This window comes from Protopterus annectens, chromosome 7.part1 (assembly GCF_019279795.1).
Source record: "Protopterus annectens isolate FY-2018-M chromosome 7.part1, PAN1.0, whole genome shotgun sequence".
Classification (NCBI taxonomy): Eukaryota; Metazoa; Chordata; order Ceratodontiformes; family Protopteridae; genus Protopterus; species Protopterus annectens.
This window is the reverse complement of record NC_056740.1, coordinates 377126750-377151340: the sequence shown is the minus strand read 5'-3', so window position 1 is coordinate 377151340 and position 24591 is coordinate 377126750. Positions and strand designations below refer to the sequence as shown.

The 24591-nt window shown below is 40.2% G+C and overlaps 1 protein-coding gene across 1 annotated transcript in view; it reads left to right on the top strand.

Annotated features, from left to right (window-relative positions):
* Window positions 1-13383, top strand: part of GNB5 (G protein subunit beta 5) — a 1344368-nt gene extending 1330985 nt beyond the window's left edge. Inside the window, exon 11 of the mRNA XM_044078823.1 lies at window positions 12531-13383. Within this exon, the coding sequence (XP_043934758.1) occupies window positions 12531-12542 (12 nt within the window). The 3' untranslated portion in view covers window positions 12543-13383. The remainder of the gene's footprint in view (window positions 1-12530) is intronic.
* Window positions 13384-24591: the final 11208 nt, after the last annotated feature.

The following is a 24591-nucleotide window of genomic DNA, read 5'->3' as shown; positions in this document are numbered from 1 at the left end:
ATCTAAAATATATCCCTGCTCGTCCTTAAATAACTGTTGAACAACTAGGAATTTGAAACGATGGCCTTGATTTTCTTTTACATCCTGTAAAGGGCACTAGTGTTTCTACAGTGTCGTACATCACCCAAATGTTCACCAAGTCTCACTTTAAATTTTCTACATGTTTTGCCTTTATAAAAATAGGACAGTTCTCACACTTAGCCATATAAATTACATTGTTACTATTGCAATTATAAGACATATTAAGAGTTGTATGAACGGTTGGACACTAAGGAGGGAGAAAAGGACCTGTACCGATTGGCTAGACAGAGGGACCGAGCTAGGAAAGATGTGCAGCAGGTAAAGGTGATATATGATAATGAGGGAAACATACTCACAAGTGAGGAGAGTGTGATAAGGAGATGGAAAGAGTACTTTGAGGGGTTGATGAATGAAGAGAATGAAAGGGAGAGAAGGTTGGATGATGTGGGGTTAGTGACTCATGAAGTGCAATGGATTAGCAAGGAGGAAGTAAGGATAGCTATGAAAAGGATGAAGAATGGAAAGGCTGTTGGTCCAGATGACATACCCATGGAAGCATGGAGGTGTTTATGTGAAATGACAGTGGAGTTTTTAACCAGATTGTTTAATGAAATCTTGGAAAGTGAGAGGATGCCTGAGGAATGGAGAAAAAGTGTTTTGGTACCAATTTTTAAGAATAAGGGTGATGTGCAGAGCTGTAGTAACTACAGAGGGATTAAATTGATCAGTCACAGCATGAAGTTATGGGAAAGAGTAGTGGAAGCTAGGTTAAGAAGGGACGTGATGATTAGTCATCAGCAGTATGGTTTCATGCCGGGAAAGAGCACTACAGATGAAATGTTTGCTCTGAGATTATTGATGGAGAAGTAGAGAGAAGGCCAGAAGGAGTTGCATTGTGTTTTTGTAGACTTAGAGAAAGCATATGACAGGGTGCCTAGAGATGAGTTGTGGTATTGTATGAGGAAGTCGGGAGTGTCAGAGAAGTATGTAAGAGTGGTACAGGATATGTACGAGGGTAGTGTGACAGCGGTGAGGTCTGTGGTGGGAGTGATGGATGTGTTTAAGTTGGAGGTGGGATTACATCAAGAATCAGCTCTAAGCCCTTTCTTATTTGTAATGGTGATAGACAGGTTGACAGATGAGATCAGACAGGAGGCCCCATGGACTATGATGTTTGCAGATGACATTGTGATCTGTAGTGAGAGTAGGGAACAGGTGGAGGAGACCCAGGAGAGATGGAGATATGCTCTAGAGAGAAGAGGAATGAAGGTCAGCAGGACTAAGAATATATGTGTGTGAATGAGAGGGAGGATAGAGGAATGGTGAGGAGGCAAGGAGTAGAGGTGGTGAAGGTGGATGAGTTTAAATACTTGGGATCAATAGTTCAGAGTAATGGTGAGTGTGAAAGAGATATGAAGAAGAGAGTACAGGCAGGATGGAGTGGGTGGAGAAGAATGTCAGGAGTGATTTGTAACAGACAAGTACCAGTAAGAGTGAAAGGAAAGGTCTACAAGAGGGTAGTGAGACCAGCTATGTTATATGGGTTGGAGACAGTAGCATTGACAAAAAGGCAGGAGTTAGAGCTGGATGTGGCAGAGTTGAAGATGTTAAGATTTGCACTGGGTGTGATGAGGGTAGACAGGATTAGGAATAAGTATATTAGAGGGTCAGCCCAGGATTGAAGGTTTGGAGACAAAGCCAGAGAGGCAAGATTACATTGGTTTGGACATGTGCTGAGGAGGGATACTGAGTATACTGGGAAAAAGATGCTAAGGATGAAGCTACCAGGTAACAGGAAAAGAGGAAGGTCTAAGCTAAGGTTTATAGATGTGGAGAGAGAGGACATGCAGGTGGTTGGTGTGACAGAGCAAGATGCAGAGGACAGGAAGAAATGGAAACAGATGATCCGCTGTGGCGACCCCTAACAGGAACAGCTGAAAAAAGATGTCTTCATTCCTGAGAATTCTAAAGTAGTCACATTGGTTTGGAAAATAATTCTAGTGTTTTTTCCTAATTTAAGCGTGTGTTTGAATGTGATAGTATAAGACACACTAATGAAGTAAACTGCTTGTCAGTAGTATTGAACGGTTTTATAATTCCCAAGGCAAACTATTCTCTTTTAGATGGAAAGATGTAGCTATTTTTGATGTCAGACTATTTCCAAGCAGCCAGTAAAGATGAATCCAGGTCTTGATATCTTTACTAAGAACTTTGAAGTTTGCTTTAACACTTTATCTAAGCTGTTCTTGTATTTGGTCACTAATATGACAAAGGATTTTTTTCTACATAATTCAGTCTAAAAATTTTGTAACTGTATTTTGAAAGCTAAGAAGTAACTACTTTTTATTAATAGCTAAAACCCTTTACCTCTTAATACAGGTTTAAAAGATTTGCAAATATGTCATAACAGTAAAATATTTTTATTCATCATACCAGAGTTCACTGATAATTGATAAAAGGGACTCACAGAGAAAATATCTATAGCTGGAACTCTGGAATGTATTTCATGCAGTTTGGTTTGTGAGGAAAAAAATATGTTAAGCATTCTGTTTATAGATACATTGAAATTGTTTGATAGTTGTTGCTGCATCTTTCGGCTTTTCCCGGTTAGGGGTCACCACAGAGGAACTCCGGTCCGCTAATGATTGGTAGTTGATTTTTACATGCCGAGTTACTAGCCCTGACACACAATGCCCATTCACGCATGTCTCCACGCAGAAGACGCTCTAGCTGAGAATCGAACCGGACAGCGCCTTACTGTGAGGCGACAACGCTACTGCAGCACCACTATTGGAATTGCATTTCTCTTGTTCCTCTTGTAATTATTGCAGTATTGTCTATTTTTTCTCATATCTATTAAATTGGCATATACTGCTACTAATCTTACATCTTCAATCATACCTCTTGATCTCTTAGAGCAAGAAATCTGGAAAAAGCCATAAATAAAACTGGGACAAGGGCCCAAAGATAGGGAACATTTTTAGATATTGCTCTTACAAACTAAGAGAGTTGATAGATTAACAGGTTTTGCATTAGCATGGATTTTCTGGAGGATATGAAGTTTGAAAGTCTTATGGTAGTCATTACATTCCAAAGACATGTATCTGGAGCATTTCTCCTTGGGCCTCCGCTGAAAACAGGCTCTGTGGAACCTAGTCGGACTTTCCCAGTCAACAAATGACAAATAAAAAATAAATAAAATAAAAATAAAATTTTCACACTTCAGTCTTTAATAATTTACCACTAATTTGCCAGAAAACCACAGTTTTATGAAAAAGTGGACTAAAAATAAAAGTCAAAATCTGGCCGTTCTGTGAAAATCAGTACAGTTGTGAGGTGTGTCTTCAGTGCCACTTTAAGAGGCTATGATTCTCTCTCTAATATCTAAAGGTGCTCTAGACATAGTTAGTAGTGCAGTTCCATATTGAAATGTTGGCGCTTGTAATGCTGGGTTCTGGCAAACCAAAACAAAAAAAGCAGGAGAAGAGTAAATACTGTGATTGCTATTCTCCTTTATACTTTTTTGTAGAAAGGGGCTAGACTCCCATGCAAGCCCCCCACCCCACTCCCAGTACTTATGTATACAGACTCCGAGACTGCCATACCTCAGAGAACAGACAATATTCTGACAAATGGCCATTTCTGACTTAATATACATAAGTCGATTTTTTTCAGCCACTCAATCTCAGTATTACGGGACTTGCTAACTTGTGTCCAAACATTTCAATTTGCTACCTTAATGATTCTCCTGATTCCTAAATAAAGACATTTGTGATGAATCTAACATTCATTGCATTAAGCTACACCAACCAAACATAAGAGTTGTTGTTTATGCTAATGATCTCAGTTTTACTTTTACAGTATTTAAAATGTCTTGGCTAATTTTATTGAAATCTTTAAACAAATGCAGGGTACTCAGTCTATATAAATATACGAGTCTTTCTGTTCATTGTGTATGTACAAATTTATTTGTTCAGTTATTTTTGAAATTTAGTTTGGGCAAATTGCATATTCTGCTTAGAATTTAAAGTAAGAGAATTGGAGAAGCTTATCTTTAAGCATGTGAGATCAATTGCCAATTGATTTTATGGTTAGAAATAAAGTAATAAGATACATATTTTATCCAAAACATTATATTCACCAAAGTATTCAGAATAATTACTGTTAAAATAAATACTAAAAGAAAACAAAAATATAAAAACAACCAGTTTATATAGTTAAATAGAAAAATGATAACGTTAACAACTTTAACTGATGCCAAGTCAGATTGTTGACCAGTCACGAGTGGAGTCCCACAGGGTTCGGTCCTGGGTCCTCTCCTATTTGGTATCTACTTCTCTGAAGTCCAGGCCAACACGAAGGGACTCTGACTGACAAAGTACACAGATGATTCCAAGTTGGTAGCTATTATTAACTCCCCAGGTGATGTTGACATCCTACAGAAAGGCCTCAGTGAGACCAACGACTGGTGTCAGAACCATGGACTTAAGCTCAATGCTAAAAAATGTGTCATCATCCCCCTTGGGAAAAACCCAGTTCCCTTGAATGACCACATCGATGGTAGTCCACTGAACACAGAAGGCGTTATAAGAGATTTAGGAACACAGGTTGACAGCAACCTCTCTTTTGACCACCACATTGCCACTGTGGTCAGAAAGTCTTTCTGTGTGGCGCATCTCATTACTATGGGTTTTGCATCCTGGAAGAAAGAGGTCATCATCTCCCTCTTCTCTTCCCTCATTAAGCCAGTCATCGAGTACAATGCCCCATTTGGCATTTACCTCACTAGACACCTGCAATAACTGGAAAGGCCACAAAAGTACCTCATAAAGAGGATCCTAGGCCTTAAACACTTGTCCTATATGGACAGGCTCAAAAAAACTCCAGCTATTCTCTGTCTCATATCGCCTACTTAGAGGTGATCACTGCTTGACTTACAAAGCTGTGTTTGATCCAGCTCTGTTAGAAATGCTACAGCTAAAGAAATCCCAATCCTCTGCACCAAATGCTCCAGAGACCTTAACCTCAATACCACAATCAACAGAACATGCTGGAGGGACAGGTTCATAACACAGATACTGCCCATGCTATGGAATAGACATCCCATACATGTCAAACACAGCACCTCACTGGCCTTCTTCAAGTGAAATCTTGATGAGTGGATGGGAAATACAAAATTCACCCCAGGGATCATTTCAGTGGCTCAACTTGACAGAGGCACTGGGAACTAGTGTCGGGTGGCACAATGCCAGGATAATCATATGGGCTAGGCTTGTAAAGGCTCCAGGGCCATTAGCCTAGTACACACCTGTGAACCTTATTAATAATAAAACTAAGGACATGTGTCATCCTTAGACTTCAGCCTTTATGGTCTATTCACAATAGCAGCTTTCTTATCATGTTATTTTTTTAGCTAATATAGACTGACCTTACGAGCTTCCGCATAAGAACAGTGAGAACTTCTGAAAAGATAATTTAATTAGTATGGAGTTAATCTTGGATTTGATTAACATTCTGAAACTAATTTGTTCAGCAGTGTATCTTTAATTTATTTCAATGATGAGATCATAATATTTGGTTGAATGGTATTATTATTTGGAATTTAATTCCATTAAAATATAAAACTTGGTACATTTAGCTAATTTAATTTGTTGATTTTGCACTTTAAATCAATAAAAGCATCCCTAATACTTGACATTGCCTTGTCCAGGTAGTTTGTTTAAGTTGTTTTGAGGTAGCATTACACTCTCAAGAAATCTTTTTTTATCTTTAAATTAAGAGGATGGGGATAGTCTATCTAGTGGTAGTAGGCAATGGCTTGGCCTGATGGAGTTGGGAACAGACAAGAAATCTAAAAGTGTAGCCATAATCTGCAAGTGAAGCCATTTTACTGGCCAGAGGACATAGAAGTCAGTTTCTGGTGTTTTAACTGCCTGTACAAATTTGGAGAGTTAGTAGTGTCTGTGTAGAAGCAGAGACCTAGAAACCAAATATTCCCTATAAAACCATTCTGAAACTGTACCAGTAAGTTGGTGAATATAGATGAACTGCTTTGTCCACTGAGTAACACAGAACAGCTATTTTGCGTATTGAGGAGCAGTGCTCCTTTAATTTAGTATTATATAGCCTAGTCTAGTCTCTGGCCCCAAAAGCACCCATAGTCAGCTCATTATTAACCCCTCGTGAACTGCGCTCTTAGAGCTGAACCAGTAAAGCACCCAACATCTTGGATATGCACATTCCCAATTTCTCCACAGCCAGAATATTGAGACAGTGTAACAATTGTCTAATGTTCACTGACAACCATTTAATCATTAAAGAAACGAACACAATATAAAAAGATGTACATACATAATGTCTCAGGAGCATGCCTCTCAACCTTTTAGTGCAAGACATCTGAACAAAACCAAAAATAATGGACAAGCAAAGGCCCAAAATTAGTTACAAATTCTAAATATTGCTCTCATAAACACAGAAAGTTCATAGACTCGCATGTTTTGCATTCTCGTGCATTTTTTGAAAGTTATGAAGTCTAAAAATCAAATATTTTTCATTATTTTGTGACATCGGTCCTCAATGATTTTACAGAAAACAACAAATGTTGTTGAGAACTGACCAAACATAAGAGGCAACAAATCTGGATGTTCTGCAAGAATCTGAACAGTTGAGAGCTGTGCTCTGGAGATAAAGCTGTTGTGTACATATACTGATAATTACAATCTAGTTGACAGAAACACATACTACACTCACCAAGCTTATGTTGAAGCACTAAAATGCAATCTTCCCAAACCCCAAAGACCTTCCAGACATTTTACCTGCAAAATTTATCCCCAGCAAATCCAAAAGCACTCAACAGAAACAACACCTAACACTGTAAATATAGCCACACCCAGTGGAGCCTCAACTACCAAGCCCTTTGGGCAAGCCAATACACTACCCTGGACTCTTGTCATATGGACTCCATTGAACACGATACTGATGCCCCACTCACCAGGTTGAACAAGATGAAAAGATAGTCAGTTGCTTATCAGAGGCCAGGATACACCAAGTTATGCATGCACTCAGGTTGTTGCACCACAGGTACCAGTTTGATTCAGTTGTCATGTAAGTGTAAATGACTTGAGACATACATCCCAGGACTATATGAAGACAGACATTATGGAGCTGTCAGACTGTGTGTCACAGGCTGGTGTGTGCCTAGCACTGAGCAGCATTCTGCCTTCACCAAGGATGATGCCACAATATGAACAGAAGATAATTGACTTTAATAATTGACTTAAATTCTAGTGTAATTGTAGGGGGTACAATATTTGTCAGTATGGGAGGGCACAGTTAACAAACCAAGTTGCTTTGCCAGGAATGGTCTGCAACTGCCCCCTCCAGGCTTTCAAATATTGGCTAAAACATTGTCCTCCCATAAAACCTTTTTAGGCAATGCCACATGACAAACCTTCCAGTATAACAAACTCTACCCAAGGAAATATAAAAGTGTTAGTGCTCAATGCCAGGAGACTCAATGAGAAGCTCCATTCCTCCCAGACTCTCCTTGCCTTGGAGAATGTGGACATCTGTGCAGTCACTGAGACATCAGTGCCTTCCATGCATTTAGACCTGCAACTGCACAGACAGTGTCTAAAGGTGGAGGTGTCTCTATCTACATAAGTAACAAGTATACCTCTAATTTGGTTAAACAGGATGACCCACTGGAGTTCCTCCATGTCCAGATTACCAAATCCCATACCATATCCTAACAAGCTATAGATCACCCTCCATGTCAGATGAAATTCATAGCGCATACTTTGACCTATTGGAGGTAATCACCATTCAACCAAATACTGTACTCATGGGAGACTTTAATTATTCCTCTATAAACTGTGAATCCCACACAGGGTTGCCAGATTTGTAAAGGTACAGGTAGGGACCAAAAAAAAAGTCCTTCACACTAAGTGAAGACCAGAAAAAAAAAAAAAAAGGTCTTTCATGTGGAGCAGCAAGCAGTTCCGCATTAAACTGAAGTAGCTCTGCTTTGCAATTTATGATCAGCTCATACACCATTTTACAAGCCAATCAAAAACGAAGTGGCTCTGTTTTGCGATTTATGATTGGCCTGTATGCCAGTATACGAACCAATCAAAAATTACAAAGCAGAGGCTGTTTTGCCGGCCTGTTAACTGGTAGTGCGGGGCTCTAGATTGGGATGCTGCTCCCCAGACAGTCCCGCTGAAATAGGAATGTTTGGCAACCCTGATCCCACATCACCCCAAATTTGCTGGCACAGAGATTCCTAGACTTTGTAAAAACAGACAACCTTAACCAACTAGTGCATACGTATACTAGAGGTGCAAACATATTGGACCTGATACTCAAAAATATGGGAGAACTTTGCCCCCCCCCCACACCAAGTGTAATGTCCTCTCTGGTAAGGTCAGATCACAAAGCAATCTCCTTTGAAATAAGAATCAGTTCTTTAACCCCAGCAAATCATGTAACAGTTTGAAATTACTCCAAGGCAAACATTCCTTTTATTACGTGATAACCCATCAAAATTTCAAGCCTCTCCAAACCCAGATGACACAAACTTCTATGGGGAATTTTTCACAGGAGCTCTGTACAACAATGTGAGTGATTGCATAGAGTCTGCTGTGCCTACCAAAAGTAAGCCCAAAACTAACTCAAAAAAATCAAGCCACCCTGGTGGAATCCAAAATCAAACAGTTGGTAGAACAAAAGAAAAAAATCATAACTAAAATTGGAAAGTATAACACCAAAAAAGATAAAAAAAAAAAAAAACTCTCTCATCAAACTGAATAGATAACTAAGAGGAATAACTAAGTCCAACAAAGCAAATTTTGAGGTAAGGATAGCATCACAGGCAAAGAGGACAGCCATAACGCCTTCTTTAGCTACATCTGAAACCAAAAAGGCAACACATGACAGTGTGCCAAACTGTCTGTAAATGGAGCAATGTTCACAGAACTGGGAGATACAAAAAATTTTCTGGCTGACAAATTCACCTCCAACTTTACCCCCCTCTCTCCCCCTAACCGTCCCCCTGTAAATATCATCTAACATAATCCTCCCAGATATCAGTAGAGAACAGGTCTTAGATGTGCTTTCTAAGGCCAATAATTCAGATTTTGTGGGCTCCTGATAATATCCCAGGATGTCTCCTAAATAGCCTGAAATATGACCTATCAGAGCCACTGGTTTCACTATAGCATCCACACAGGCTTTATGCCATGCGACTGCAAGCCGAAAACTAACTCCAAAAACAAACCACCCTGGTGGTTTGTACAACTAAAGAAAAAGGTCATAGCTAAAAATTAGAAAGTGTAACACCAAAAAAAAAAAAAAAAACCAAGCAAAACTCTGTCATCAAACTGAATAGATAACTAAGAGAAATCATGAAGTCCAACAGGCTATCAATGGATCCCAAGAACTGCAGATTCATATGTCTAACTAGTCTTATATGCAAAGCCATGGAAAGAATTATCATGGAAATGATTAACAAAGTCATAGGAAACCTTCAGACACTGGACCCAACCCAGTTTGGTTTTATCAAAAGCAAGTCATGCTTATTGAACCTGGAGGACTTCTTTGAGAAGGGCACCAAGGCAGTGGATAAGCGGGAAATAGTGCACATTGCCTACCTTGACCTAGCTAAGGTATTTGATACAGTACCCCACTTGGGCATTGTAAACAGACTCTTGGAATTAGGTATAAATACCAGTGTAACTTGCTGGATTGCCAGCTGGCTCACAGACTGGACCCAGGAAGTTAGAACTGTAGAGACCACCTCCACAAAGAGGCTGGTCACCAGTGGACTCTACTCTAGGGCTCTGTACTGTGTCTGCATCTCTTTGGAATCTATTTTTTGGTAGTCAAAGTCATTGTCAAGGGCCTCTGGCTTACCACGTTTGCAGATGATTACAAGCTAGGAGCAGTCATAGAAACCCCCCAAGATACTAGCATCTTACAGGAAAGTCTAACACAGACAAAAGGCTGGTACCAAAGCTTAAAACTCAATGCCAAGAAGTGCATAATAGTACCTTTTGGAAAGTCAGTTGCCCAGAGAAACTACCTTTTTGATAACAAAACCCAAAAAGTAGACTCAGTAGGTCAGGGACCTGTGGACAGACAGTATCCTGGCTTTTGACCAACATGTGTCTAAGGTTATAAGAAAATCATTCTATGTCACTCAGCCTATAAGTAAGGGCATGACATCTAGGTCCAGGGAAGTCATCACACCACTGTACGCAGCCATCATTTAACCCATCATTGAGTATAATGCCCCTTTATTTGTGTACCTGATTAGGCACTTGTAGCAACTCGAATGTCCATAGAGGATCCTTACAAAAAGAATACAGAGTGTAAACACAATCTCTTATGCAGACCACTTCAAAGCCTTCTGTATATACTGTTTCCTGCATACTGCTGGGAGGTGATTCATGCCTGGCATACTAGTCATCTTTGGACCCGTCTCTAAAGGACCTTTTGCATATCCCTAAAATTAACTGCACCAGAACTACTTGATCTAAAGATTTAAACTTTACTTGTGAAGTGAGTAGGACATGTTGGAGGAACAGGTACATATCTCAGAGACTCCCATTCTCTGGAATAGGCTTCCCATCTATGTGAAGCAGAGCCCTTCCCTAACCCTGTGCAAGTGCAATTTGGACCATTGGATGGGATATAGGAAATTCACCCTGGTATGACACCTATGTTTCTGATGGACAGAGATAGCTGCTGAATCATGCCCTTACTAACATACACCCCTTAAAATAACCTCTAAAGCACAATAACTCATGGGACACATTTAGGTTGCATGGCCATGCTTATAAAGACCCCAGTGGTCATTAGCCTAGTATACACCTATGGACATATAAACTTAATTATATGAAAGACTGTATTGGTCAATCAGAAAAAAGAAATTTCTTCCTTTGATATCATTTAGTATAAATGTAATGCATTCTCACTAATTCTTAATACTTTCATGAACATTGCATTAATTAGTTGTTTCTTACTTATTTCTTACAAAAATGAAGCTGTCAGTTTGCAGTTTGATTCCATAATGTTAAGGCCTTTCTATTATTAAGTTGTAACAAATCTTATAAAATTAATAACCGAGTTCTCATATCACAGCAATATTTACTTGAAATCTATTATTAAGGCTAGATTTCATTGATGGGAACTGGTATCTATTTGAAAATACTTTCAGGCTTATCATGACCAGCAGTTCAAGACACGAATTATGTTCAAATGATTGCAAAATTATTTTCCATCTCCAAACAAAGTGAATGAAATGAAATACTGTAAAAACCTTAAGATACACATTGTTATATGCATCCTAGTATTGTCCATACATTAGTATTTTGTTAGAATGATACAGTTTGTGATACAAATAGCATTTTCTTATTGTATAGTGGTAACTTTCTGGCTTTATGATAGTTTCATGAATATTAGCCCTGTGAATCCTGTCATTATAAAGTGAATTGCCTGAAACATCATTTCTGCAGACCTGCACACGAACTAAATGTCTTGAGGATGTGACCCGAAAACCCACATGCAGAGGTGACCACTGTACTCTCTTAATTAGAATTAATTTCAAGGTTACTATATCTTAAGGGAATGCATGTAGTGAATTTAAAACTTTGGCAACTTGCAGTAGTTAATTGCATGAAAATTGGTTACTGACCGCTGTTTTTCCCATTTTTACTACTGCAACATTTGGAAAGTAATCTGAAGAAGAGAAGAGTCAATTATTTGTATAGGAATTACAATTTAGTCTGTGATGTAGGCAGTCTGTTTATCGACAACATGTAGATGCAATGTATAGCTTTTTATTATAAGAGTCCAAGTGCTGTAAAAGAATATTCAGAAGTTTAGTTGAGATTTTGTGTTCATGTTTTCAACAGAAAGTCGTTTTGAATGTATCATTAAAAGTTGTATCACTTCCCAGCACTGGATGAAGAAGTTAGGTCGTATCTCTGACATGTTGTCTTCCTCTACGAGCAAAAGTTAGTTTAGACATGCACAAAAGAAACTCTCCTTTCAAATTGCAGTTATTGGGGGGTGAACTTTCCCAACAAATTTGCCTACTGGGCAAAATTTCCAATCATGGGCAACCCTTCAAACTTAGACTAGTGAAATAAGGGAAACAGAATTACGGTATTTCCCTGACAATTCTATTCTTTTAGTATACAGAGGTGATATTGTACAAGACTGGAGAGTCAGGAGAGGAAGATGACTCTGATGACATCATCTTTCAGAAACTGAGATATCGTGGTAGTGAGCATCATTTGTTTGGGGCAGTGAATTATATTCTAAGTGGCATGTTGCAGAATTGGCAAATAATCATACCACCTGCATTTAAGAGAAGTATTTTTAGTAAATTCAACTGTTTTTACTAAATAATGAAGATAAACTAATTACTTCTCAGTCATTTTAATGCATGCTTCTGTTTGTGTATGTTTCTTATAAAGTAATACGTTTTTTCTTGTACTCTGCAGGTTTGGGCCTGAAACTTGAAGACGTGCCTTCTGTTGCAGAAATAACTTGAAATGGAGTCTCTTCTGTAAATAGTTAGCTACATTTGTAGATATGCTTTTTTAAATAATCTGAACTTTTGACGTTGAGTTATAGTCCATTCATCACTAATACACACAGTATCTATAGCTACTGTATAGAGATGGAATATAACCAATAGTGCAGAATTACTGTAGCATCGATAAGGCTGTAGTCCCAATTTTGTAAAAGCAGTACATATATAAAAAAGATAATATTTTAAATATCCTACTAACTTAAAAAGGTCACTGTTTGGAAAAATTAGATTAGGATGAAGTATTTGCTGCATTGCCCCAGTTGTTATTAGTGCTACTTTTCTGCACATTTGTTCAGCCTACAGTGATTCTACTGAGAGTAGCTCAACACACAGTGAAGCACAATAGCTAGATTTTCATTCAGACTTTTGCATTTCCTCTTTTTGGGGTCATGCGGTGAAATAGGAAACAGAATCACTTCTTGTTAAACTGTTTGCTTCCATGGTGTGTGAAATGCATCACTAGAATGTACCTGTAAATACAGTAAGTAAGACAATTAAAGGCAAACAAAAATAATTGGATTCTTATGACTTTTCAAATGCTGACATCTTTTGGATGGAATCCAAATTTTTCTGAATGCACCAGAAAAAATAAATATTTAAATTGTTTAGGTTGGTAGGATTGAATCAATGCACAGCAGGAAAATATTTTCAGTATACATATGTGTGTCTTGATGCAGTTATAGCCTGCCTAAATACAGACAGAACTGATGCCTAAAATGTGACAATAACAAATGAAATAAAGGAACTGAAAATGCTTAAAATGTTTTTCTTTACAGTGTTTCTGTGAAATGTTTTATGTTGTTTTACCTTTGATACACTGTGTATACATTATATTTTACAGACTTTTGGCCTGATTCCAAATGAGTTGCTCTCAATGTAAGTATCCCCTGATTTCGAAAGACCTGGTCACAGTGTAAGTGACTTAATTTGGTTTGAAGCCTACCCATAACAGGCTTACTATGGGATCAGATTGCAAAACACGTGCTGTGTCAGCCTGCTCTCAATTTAAGTGGTCACTTACACTGAGAGCAAGTCTTTTGGAATTGTGGCCTTTGTTTCACTCATATCAGAAATCAGTGTAATTCTGCTCACAAACAGTGGGTTTATGAAAGGAAATCTGTTGCTGTGGTATCATCAGTAAACATTATAAACCCTGTTAAAATTACATACTAGATTAAACTGCATTGTTTCTCATTGGTAAGTAATATGCACTGCAAGTCATTCTAAGGAAGAAAGGTGAAAAATTCAATATGCCAGCTATGTAACCAAAAGTTCTGATGTTTCTTAAAACTTCATAATTTGGCAGGAAAGTTCTACTACATCTGTAGGTAAAAAGAAGTTATGTCTTACCATAATGTTCCATCTGTGTTGTTGATCTTTGTCCATTCATTACTGATGGGTTATCAGTTCTGTCCTCGGAACCGAGCCGGCCAAATATCAAGCTCATGTCAGCCAAAAACTCTCGAGCCAAGGTCCTACCCAGAATGCTCTGCTCCCTGTTGCCTCAGATAAAGTTTGCAAGTTGATAGACAAATGTAGAGGCTACCTCTAGTCATAACAGACTTACAATCAAGGAGTATATGAGATCAACCAGGAATGTCCGGAGGGGGACGGAGGGTGGGAAGTAATGAATGGATGAAGATCAACAACACAGATGGAATGTTATGGTAAGACATAACTTCTTTATCTGATGTTGTTAATTTTCGTTCATTCCTTACTGATGGGACAGAGTCCCCAGCTACCTGTATCCCTGGGTGGCCCTCATGGAAGGACATTCCTGAGCACCATGGAGCCAAAAGAAGTTCTACCTCTGGAGGCCAATTCCAATTTGTAATGAAGAATAAAGGTATGAGGTTTGACCCAAGTCACAGCTGAGCAAATATCATTGAGGGAAGCCCTAGCATGGAAAGCTGCTGAAGTTGCTATAGACCTTGTAGAATGTGCTTTCATTCTTTGAGGCAAGGTGAGATTGTTTTTGTTGTAGGTAAAGGTAATACAGTTTTTCAACCATGAAGCCAATGTACCTTTTGAGACAGGATGACCTCGTCTAGGTTCAGAAAAAGCCAGAAACAGTTGGTCTGATTTACAGGTAGATTTTGTTCTGTCCAGATAAAATCATATTTGCCAATAAACATCCAAGGAGTGCAGTCAATACTCTCCCTTGTTAGAGTGGTTAGGAAAGAACACTGGAAGGTCAATAGATTGGTTGATAGACCACTCTGACACCACTTTTGGTAAAAAGGAAGAATTAGTTCTCAGAGATACCCTATCCTTATGGAAGATAAGATAAGGAGGTTAAATGCATAAGGCTTGAAGTTCTGACAAGCGTCTTGTCAATGTGACTGCAATCAGAAACAAAGTTTTCCAAGAGAGATATTTTACATCACATGAAGATGCAGGTTCAAAGGGGGGAGCTGTTAGAGCTTGCAGAACCAATGCCAAATCCCAAGGTTGTACCGGTTCTCTAAAGGGATTTTTTAAGTGGATAACCCCCTTCAAGAAAGTTTTACAGAGTCTATGTGACATAAGCAAAGAATCCTGAAAACCAATGTGGAAATTTGAAATGGCAGCTAAATGCACATGAATAGTAGAGGCAGACACCCCAGAGTGGAAAAGATGTGATAAGTAATCCAAAACCACCAAAACTGGGGCTGACAAGGGGTCTAACTGTTTATTCGCTGCCCATAGAGAAAATCTTTTCCATTTATTAGTCTGGTGGACAATTTATGAGATTCAATAAGAATATTGCGCACAGGGGATGAGAGGTTTTCCTGCCTGGCAATTAGTGGAAGTGGAGAAACCAAGCTGTCTGTTTCAGGGTTGTTAGACTGGGATGAGTCAGACCCTTCAGATGGGTCAACATTGGGGATGGATTGAGGATCCACGGTTGATCTAGCAGGTAAGGCCAGAGGAAGGGGAACCAGACTTGTCGAAGCCAATATGGAGCAATGAGGATCACTTTGCTTTTCAACTGTCATGCTTTCTTTAGAAATTGGGAGAGGAGGGGAAGAGGAGGATAAGCATAAAGTAGACCCGAGGGACAAGCGTGGACAAGAGCATCTCTTGGTGACTGTCCCTAAGGTGGGATCAGGGCAAAATTGTTGCTGCACTTGTAGTTGGTTGGGGAGGCGAATAGATTGCAGCAAGGCGGTTGAAGATTCTTGCCACTATCATAGGGTTGAGGGACCACTCATGAGGTTGTAGAATGCACCTACTCAATTTGTCTGCTATCACATTGGAGATCCCAGGAATGTGTGTTGCAGTTAGAAAGCGGTTGGAAGCTATCGGCCATTGCCATATTCTCAAGGCCTCTCAGCATAATGGGTAAGATCTGGTGCCCACTTGCTTGTTGATGTACCAGACCACTGACATGTTGTTTGATTGGATCGCAATAGTCCCTGATGGAAGGATGGAATGAAATGCTTGCAACACTAGTAGCACCACCCTCAGTTCCAGGATATTGATATGCAAAAGGGCTTCTGTATCCAACCAGGTGCCTTGGACCAAGTTTCACTGACATAGCCCCCCCACCCCATCAAGGAGGCATCTGTGGTCACCGTGGCTTTTGGTTGATGGGGGCTGAAGGGGTGAGACCATTGTTAGGGATTTTGAGACATCCACCAGAGTAACTCTTGCTTGCATCTCTGAGTTACACTTATCTGAAAAGACAAAGGATGTTGTAGAGGGTACCACTGAGTGAAAAGTAACCACTGAAGGAGCCTCATGTGGAATCTGGCTAGAGGAACAATGGTGATCGAGGCTGCCATTGACCCCAAGAGTTGGAGTATAGATTAAGTGGGAGATTTGTGGTGACAGAGCATCAGTTGAACCTGTTGCTTTTTTCTTTGAAGCCTGTGGTCCAGAAGAGATGCTGTGCAATTTCTCATGTCCAAGAGTACCCCTATGATTTCCAAAGACTGAGCTGGGGTCATGTTGGACTTCTCCCAGTTTATAGTGATTCCCAGGAATTGTGCTATGAGGAGAGTGTAGTGCAGGGCTTCTTCCAGTAGAGGCTTGGTGGGGGAGGTGAGGAGCCAGTCATCTAGATATGGAAATGTCTGGAATCCTTGAAGTTGCAAGTGAGGGATAACCACTGCCATGCATTTGGTGAACACTATGGGGGCTGTAGAGAGACCAAAGGGCAGAGCTCAAAATTGGTAGTGACTGGCTCTTATGTGAAAGCGTTTGTCCATTTTTATATGGTAATACGCATCTTGAAGATCTACAGAGCACATCCAATTGTCTTCTTCCCAGGAGAGGAAGGATAGACTAAACCATAACCATCCAGAATTTCTCTGTGTTTACAAATTTGTTCAGTGTGCTGAGATCCAGAATTGGTCTCCAGTCCCCTGTCTTTTTTGGCGCTAAAAAGAACCTTGAGTAAAAATTGGATCCTATCTGGTCTGGAGAGACTATCTGGATGACACTTTTTTTGTAGTAGCTTTTGGATTTCGTGTGTTGCTGCTTCCCCTTGACTGGGTGGAGGACAGTAATGTCATACTCTGGATGAGATTGGACAAAGATGGAAGAGGATGCGATAGCCTCTGGATATTATCCATTGTACACAAGAGTTGGTGGTTATATTTCGGCAGGCAGCGGGGTACAAGGAAAAATGACCCACGACCACTTCCAGAGGTGAGCAGTTGGGCAATGCTTCACGAGCACTGATAGGGCTGGCCAGAGAAAAAATCTCTGGAACCCCAGTTTTGCAGAACTCCTCTGCCCCAAAAGGGGTGTCTTCCATTGGAGTTTCCCCCCCTGCCTCTATGGGAGAACTCAACACATGCATCACGGAAAGAGCCCTGTGATTTCATGTGCCACATCTTCCCACTCCTCTGATTTCTGGAATAGAATCATTGAGGAGTGGAGTGTCTGACACCAATGGCAGATAGGGTCTTGCCATCTTGTTTGCACCTTGCCCGCATATCTTGCACTTCATAGCCAAACAAAGAAGCGGCCTTGATGGGGCATTCGTGAAGGAAACCCTAAAGGAGTCCAAAAAGTCGCAAATGCACATCCAGGAATGTCGTCTGGTGATTATACCCATGCCTGCTGCTCTTCCCGCTCCTTACACTGTGTGAGAATTAAGATGCATGCAAGAATTGGAAATGGACTCTAGGGTGGCTGAGAAGCCATGTTGTCATGGAACTCATCAGAAACAGCTCCTGCCAAGGTTTCCGAGAGTTGGTTGATAAGATCCCTCTGAAGCCTGGTACAGTGTGCCAAATAGTTCAAAGACCTTACGGCGAAGGTCGATGAAGCAAACACATGCTTCTCTAGTCTGTTTATCGTCCAGGACTCCTTGATGGGTGGATGGACAGTTTGGCTGTCTTCTGCCAAATCCTTCTTAGTTTCAGCCACCACCAGCATGGCATCTACTGGAAGACCTCATGACCAATGTGGGTGCTCAGCTGGGGGCAATAATATTTTATCCAGTCTCCTTGGTATCGCTTCTAGGGTGTCAGGAGCCTTCCATGCACGTTGGATGATGAGCTGGATGAGCTCATCGGCCGGCGGGGTAACCCAGGAGGTAGGGGGCAGGGAAGAAAAGGCCTGCAGGAATACAGATTCCTCAGTGGAAGGATTAGAGGAATTCCAGTCACTCCTCTGTCTAAGGATCTTGAGGATGTCACCAAAGGAGACCTCATCAGAGGATGACCGTGGGGACCCTTCCCCATGATCAAGGTCCATATCTTCAGTCAATGACTCCTCAATGTAGTCCATGTGCTTCCTCTTGCATGATGCTTTGCAGGGTACTTCATCAATGGGAGGTTCTGGGGAAGACTGCAAAGAGGGGGGGGTCTCCTGAATAAGAGAAATTTGAGGCCCTTGGGCCTGGTGTCTGGTGGTTGTGGCTTGTGAGAGTTGCTACACAGAGGGGGGAGAGAACTCCGACATGAGGGGTTTGCCAGTGGAGGCGAGCACCTTCTCCATGGCCTGGAAGGCCGGCTCCACCAAAGAGGGATGGGAGCCCAGAAACAAGCACGACAACCTCGGAACCAGGGGTCACACCCAGCCCCTACAAGCCGACCTCCAGATCAAGAGACTCAAGAGGACTGTGAAGCGTGAGAGAAGGAGGATTCCTGGAGGGTGCCATAGAAAAAATTGGTGTGGAACCAATAATGCCCTCCCCCACGGCACAGCCACTGGCCTGAGAAGAGCCCGATGCCCAGTGCACCGAGGGCCACAAGGACGACTCCATTTCCAAAGTGAGATCCATTATTAGAGTCAGAGGAAGGGAAGCTGCTGTCGGAGTAATGGGCTTTGATACATGGGTGGAACTCGAAGGAGGAGTGTATGTTGGAGTTTGAGGAGATGTAAGTTCACCTGAAGGAGGGAACATGGATTTTGATGGGTGAGAGAGACCTCTGGCCACAAGCAACTGGTCAACAAGCCGCAACACATCTTGTTCAGAGAGGCTCCTGGTCGACCTCATATAGAAACCTGAGGGCGATTCTGGCCTTTCAAGAAAAGGACTATATTGGATACCAAGGAATGGATCCAAGGAAAGAGAGTACTTGGTCCCTGCTAATTCAAGAGGTGCAGAGCCTGGAACTGAGGACGTCTGCACCAAAGAAAGCAGTGTGGAAGTAGTCGGCACTGATGACGTCAGCACCATAGAAGTTGAAGGTGTCTGCACCGTAAAAGCAAGTGTCTGCACTGATGGGTATGTTGCCATCGAGGAAAGTGTTTGCACCAGTAACAAGGATGGTGCCGAAAAGGACTGCACTGAAGAATATGGTGCTGAAAGTGTCTGCACCGTGGAGGACAGTAATGTCATACTCTGGGCCGAAGAGGATTGTACTAATGGTGCCAAAGGGGACTGTACCTGCATGAACGGTGCCAGAAAGGGCTGCAAAAGAACTGTCAGAGCCATAATTGTCTGCACCGGGAACTCTGGTGCTGATAAGGAGAATGTGGCTGGAGCAAGAATCAGCTGGGGTGGTGCTGAGTCTGGAGCCGAGAAGGTCAAAGGTGGCAGCGCCGAAGTAGTAGTCAGATTTGCCTTCTTATGAGTCGACTCCCTACAATCTCCAGAGGGAGATGAAGGGAGCGACCTTGATGAGGAAGAGGAAGAACACCTCTTACAGGGTTTAGCAGGAGGGGCTGAACCCTCCAACCCAGAAATAGCCTCACAGAAAGGAGATTTGAGAAGACCTTTCAAGATTAATTTGTTCTTTCTCTCGTTAAGAGTCCTGGTAAAAAAATGTCTACAAATCACACACAGGGGATCCACAGTAAGGTGGGTGACATTCAAACAATAGACACATAAGTCATGGCCATCGGAAAGTGGTAACTTACGGCCACAATCCTTACACTACTTAAAACCAATGCTACTTTTCTTACCTGATATAATGATGTGGAGAAGAAGAACAGTAGAAAAAAGAAGAGGAAAGGCTACCCAAAAGGGTAAGAAGAGAGAATGAAGAAGGATTACCAACAATGATAATGAATTACCTCAAAGATAAGAAAAGGGTAATAAAGAGAAATAGACTAAAGGGAGAGAGGCTTAAGAAAAATACCAGAAACTGTTTGGAAAACGTTAAAGTAGAAACTATATATAAAACTTTCAAAAAAATTAGACACAGCTGGAGAGAGTGGCTTGACACAGCTGTACAGCAATGCGGCAAACGAGATCTGACTTAAAAGGGAGCAGAGCATTCTGGGTAGGACATTGGCTCGAGAGCTGATGCGAGCTTGATATTTGACTGTCTCGGTTCTGAGGATGGAACCGATAACCCATCAGTAAGGAATGAATGAAGATTAACAACATCAGATTACAGTAATTTTTCCATAGTGGTTACTTCACACTTTTAATCATAATTTTAATTCACCTCAAAATTAACCTCTTTCTTGCTTTTTACTGGCTAACTGACAGATAAAAATGACTTCTCCAATTGTCAGCAAGTCACTATTCACTGTGAGCTAGGTGATAAAGACACAAGGTGTTTAGGATCAAAATGCAAAGGATTATTTTTCATTGAAAATCACCACCAGTGCAGTGACTTATGTGTGATTGCAGTGATTATTTTGTTCCTGGAGATTTCTCCCTTCTTGTTTATGTAACCATGGAGTTGGAATATGTAAGTTCAGTGGGTGGGGAGGATTCACAATTAAATTTTTGGCATTGCACTTTGTTGGGTTCCAGAAATTTGGACTACAGCAGCAGAAACTTCAAAACCTCTACAACAGACTTTTCGTTGAAGAAAGTTGTTTATTCTGTTAGGGAACTTACAACTAACATGGAAGAAATTCAGTTTAAGTTGGATAATGAACAAGTAAAACTTTACACATCTAAGTATTGTTCTTTAGACTTTACTGCATTAGTAAAGCCAACAGAATAAGGACATAAAGTTCTTTAGCAATGGTGGTGATAGAATGAAAGAAGAAGAAAAAATGAATATAGATTATTTTTGGACGCAAAAAATTCTACTATGGATCTCCAAACTGCACAACCCTGAGCATCAGAAGCACTGATAAATAATGTTTGATATATATATATATATATATATATATATATATATATATATATATGGGTTACCAACATAATGTTGAATGTCATAATGTCTAATAGTCATTTGGTTGAAAAATAACATCTCAACCCAAATTATTGAATTACCAAAATGTCTATAGTCATTTCATTGAAAAACAAATGAGATCAACTCTACTATTTTGCTGTGCCCCACACCCCCCCAACTTAAATATATCAACTCAGAGATTGCACTACAGTGCAGAAATGGGCAAATTTGATAATTTTGACATTGTGTGTTTAGACTAATTTTATTTCAGCATTTTGATCATTGAATATAGTGTGTTCAACCATTTAGCATTCAGCATTATGTTGATAAACCTATATATATATATATATATATATATATATATATATATATATATATATACATTTAAATTTGCATCAACTCAAGGATGGCAGAAATCTCCCAAAAGAAGGTAATCATTGCCAAACTGCACTTAGAAATTGCACCAGCAATGATATCCTATGGGAAACCTCAATCCACTTAAAGTTCCTTAACATCTTTTTTCTTTAGGTTACTTAAGTTCAAGTAATTTCACTTCAACCACATGTAGAGCAGCCAAAGCCAAATAGTATGCTGATAGAGAGGGGGAGGACTGGCATAATGGTTAGGCTGTTAACCTCACAGGTATAAAGTACAGGGTTCGATTCTAACCTGTAGTTATTGATTAGGCTTGTAATATTTTACATACTGATAGTCTAGTATTCACCTATGAACACATGAAAAACATGGAAAATTAGTCAAGATGTGTAGAAGAAACAGCAGAAAAATATTTTGAGTTCCACGGGATTATTTCTTTGTTTATTTATTTATTTAAAGTTTAAATGGGGTGGAAGAATGATCCAACTTGATCAGTTTCGTCCACTACCTGGAATACAGTAAAAACAAAAATACAGTACAGTTGATAGAGGTTGAAAATATGTTTGATCTCCTTCCATCTTGACTTCCCCAGGTTTTCAATCTTTTGAAAGGACTGCCAAGAATACACATATCCCTGTTAAAAACTTAATTTAATCCAGGTGTCCCAACCAAGATCTGTATAATTACAATTCATATCATGCATGCATTAGGAATTGGTAATTATAATTATTTTGAGGAATGTCCCAGTTAAAGCAGGTAGTAATCAAATAAGATGGGTTAATGATTATGGTGTAGAACATGTAGAAAGGGAAATGGATAATCACCTCTGATAATGTACTTAAAAACATATTAAAAAGAAGAATGTCAATCCCTGCTAAACTGAAACTTTCCCTACCCACTAGGGAGAGAATAACTGACTTCCATGAAGAAAAATTTCCCACATTACAAAAGTGCCCCTGCCATTGTGCCACTAAAGTATACTAGTTCCATGGTGTCTAGGGAGCCCTCCCCCACCCCTGATCCTATAGTGATACTGGTGCCAATACGGCATCTAAGGATACTGTTTTCATGGTTTCTGGGGACCCCCCACCTCTGATCCCTTAGTAATGCTGGAGCCATTATGGCACTTAAGAATACTGTTTCTCTGGTGTCTAGCAATTCCCCCCAATTCTAGTACTGGTGTTGGTACAGTTAGGACACTTAACTAGCATCTATCCCTCATGTCTACTGGCTCCCCCACCCCAGTCACCATACCATGGCTGTGAAGCTAGCTGAACACAGCCTTTTGGTTGTGTTTACTACCATGGCATGATGGGGCTGGCCATGCTGATCTGCATGGCATGCTCAGCATTTAGATGTCTTCCTGGAGGTAGTTCTGGTGGACAGTGGACACAGATAATTAGCATATGCCACTCTCCTGAAGAGCCTCATTAGCATTCGGTGTGGCTGCAGACCCAGCCCTCCCCACCCCTGGCTATGATGTAAACGTTTTATTTAATTGTTTAATTGGTAGGTTTATATATATATATATATATATATATATATATATATATATATATATATATATATATATATATATATATATATGTGTTATTGGTCTGAAGAAGCCCTCTTGGGTGAAAGCGTTTACCAGCTTTGTATCATAATAAATCGATTTTTGGATCCTAACTTCTTTCCTTGTGGATTTTATGACCTTGGACTTGTTTTTTTCATTTATGTGGACTGTTTTTATAAGCCTTGGTTTGCTCCTGTGCTTGCTTGTGTTTCGTTTTATTCTCAAAGTTATATTTATTTATGTTGGAGTTCACTAATTAATGCAGTAGGAAGCTTGTATTTGCTGATTTCTAGTTATTTTATGACTGATGGAAATGTTTGAAGTCTTATTTTTATGATATATGCTTGCAAGAGTTGTTGCATTTTATAAATGTAATAATTGTTTATCTCACCTAGAACTTTGCATCATGACAATTTTATCTGCTTTGAATGGAATGATAAACTTATGTTTATATTTCTTGAGTTAAGTTATTTAGTGCTCAGGCTAAAGCAATATGATTAAAATGAACTGCAAAATGCTTATTTATTTATTTATTTATTTATTATTTATTTTACATTTGTTGTCATGCAACTATTCTCCATTTGCATGGGTGATGTGAAGTTAGCCACTTCTGTTTTTAGGAGCCCAAAGTTAGCTTTGGAGAAGTTTTTCATGGCAGTTACCCTTATGGGTGGTGGGGGTGGGAGGGGTGTGGATTTCCAAGGTGATTAGTTTATGGTCAGATCTAACCAGGGAGGAGTTGACTATTGGTGTAGAGCAATGGTTGCCCATGTTAGTAATGACCAGGTCAAGGATGTTGGTACCTCTAGTGGGGGGTAAGAACACACTGGTCCAAGGCATTGGAATTAATGAATTTCAAGAAATATTGGGGAAGTGTATTGGTACATGAGTAGTTTCCCAGTTAATGGAGGGGTAGTTGAAGTCGCCCAGTATGAGTGTTAGGTTGGACCCTAATATTCTCCAGGGAGCTTAGGAACATGGAGTGTGAGTCTTGGGACATGGTTGGGGACCTATAGCAGGCTACAACCTGAATCATTGTCTTACCCAATGTTAGCTGCACCTGAAGTATCTCTGATGCGTTATGTTGTGCTACTAGTCTGGAGGTGTGCACATCTTTATGAATATGGAAACACCACTGCCTTTGGAGCTTTGGTCCAGGTTATGGGGCCGAAAGGTGTGGAATGAATTATAGCCTGGTAGTGCAGGAGTGCTTTCAGCTGCCTTGAACCAGGTATCTGTCATAGCACAAATATTGATGTTCTCCATTTTAAGGAGTGCTTCGAGTGAGTGCATTTTGAGAGTTAGACTTCTAGGGTTGAGAAGCATGACCCTCAAATTGCATTTGTTTGTAGCTGTTATGGTGGCAATTTGGTCTTTGGAACACTGCCTAAAAAAGGCACTATGAGGTGGCAAGAGCCTTGGCCAGTATCCAGAAGCCTAGGGTTGACAGATGCAGGCCATCTCTGGCAAAGCATTGAGGTCAATCATGTCATCCCAGGCAGACAGATACTGGATCCCCT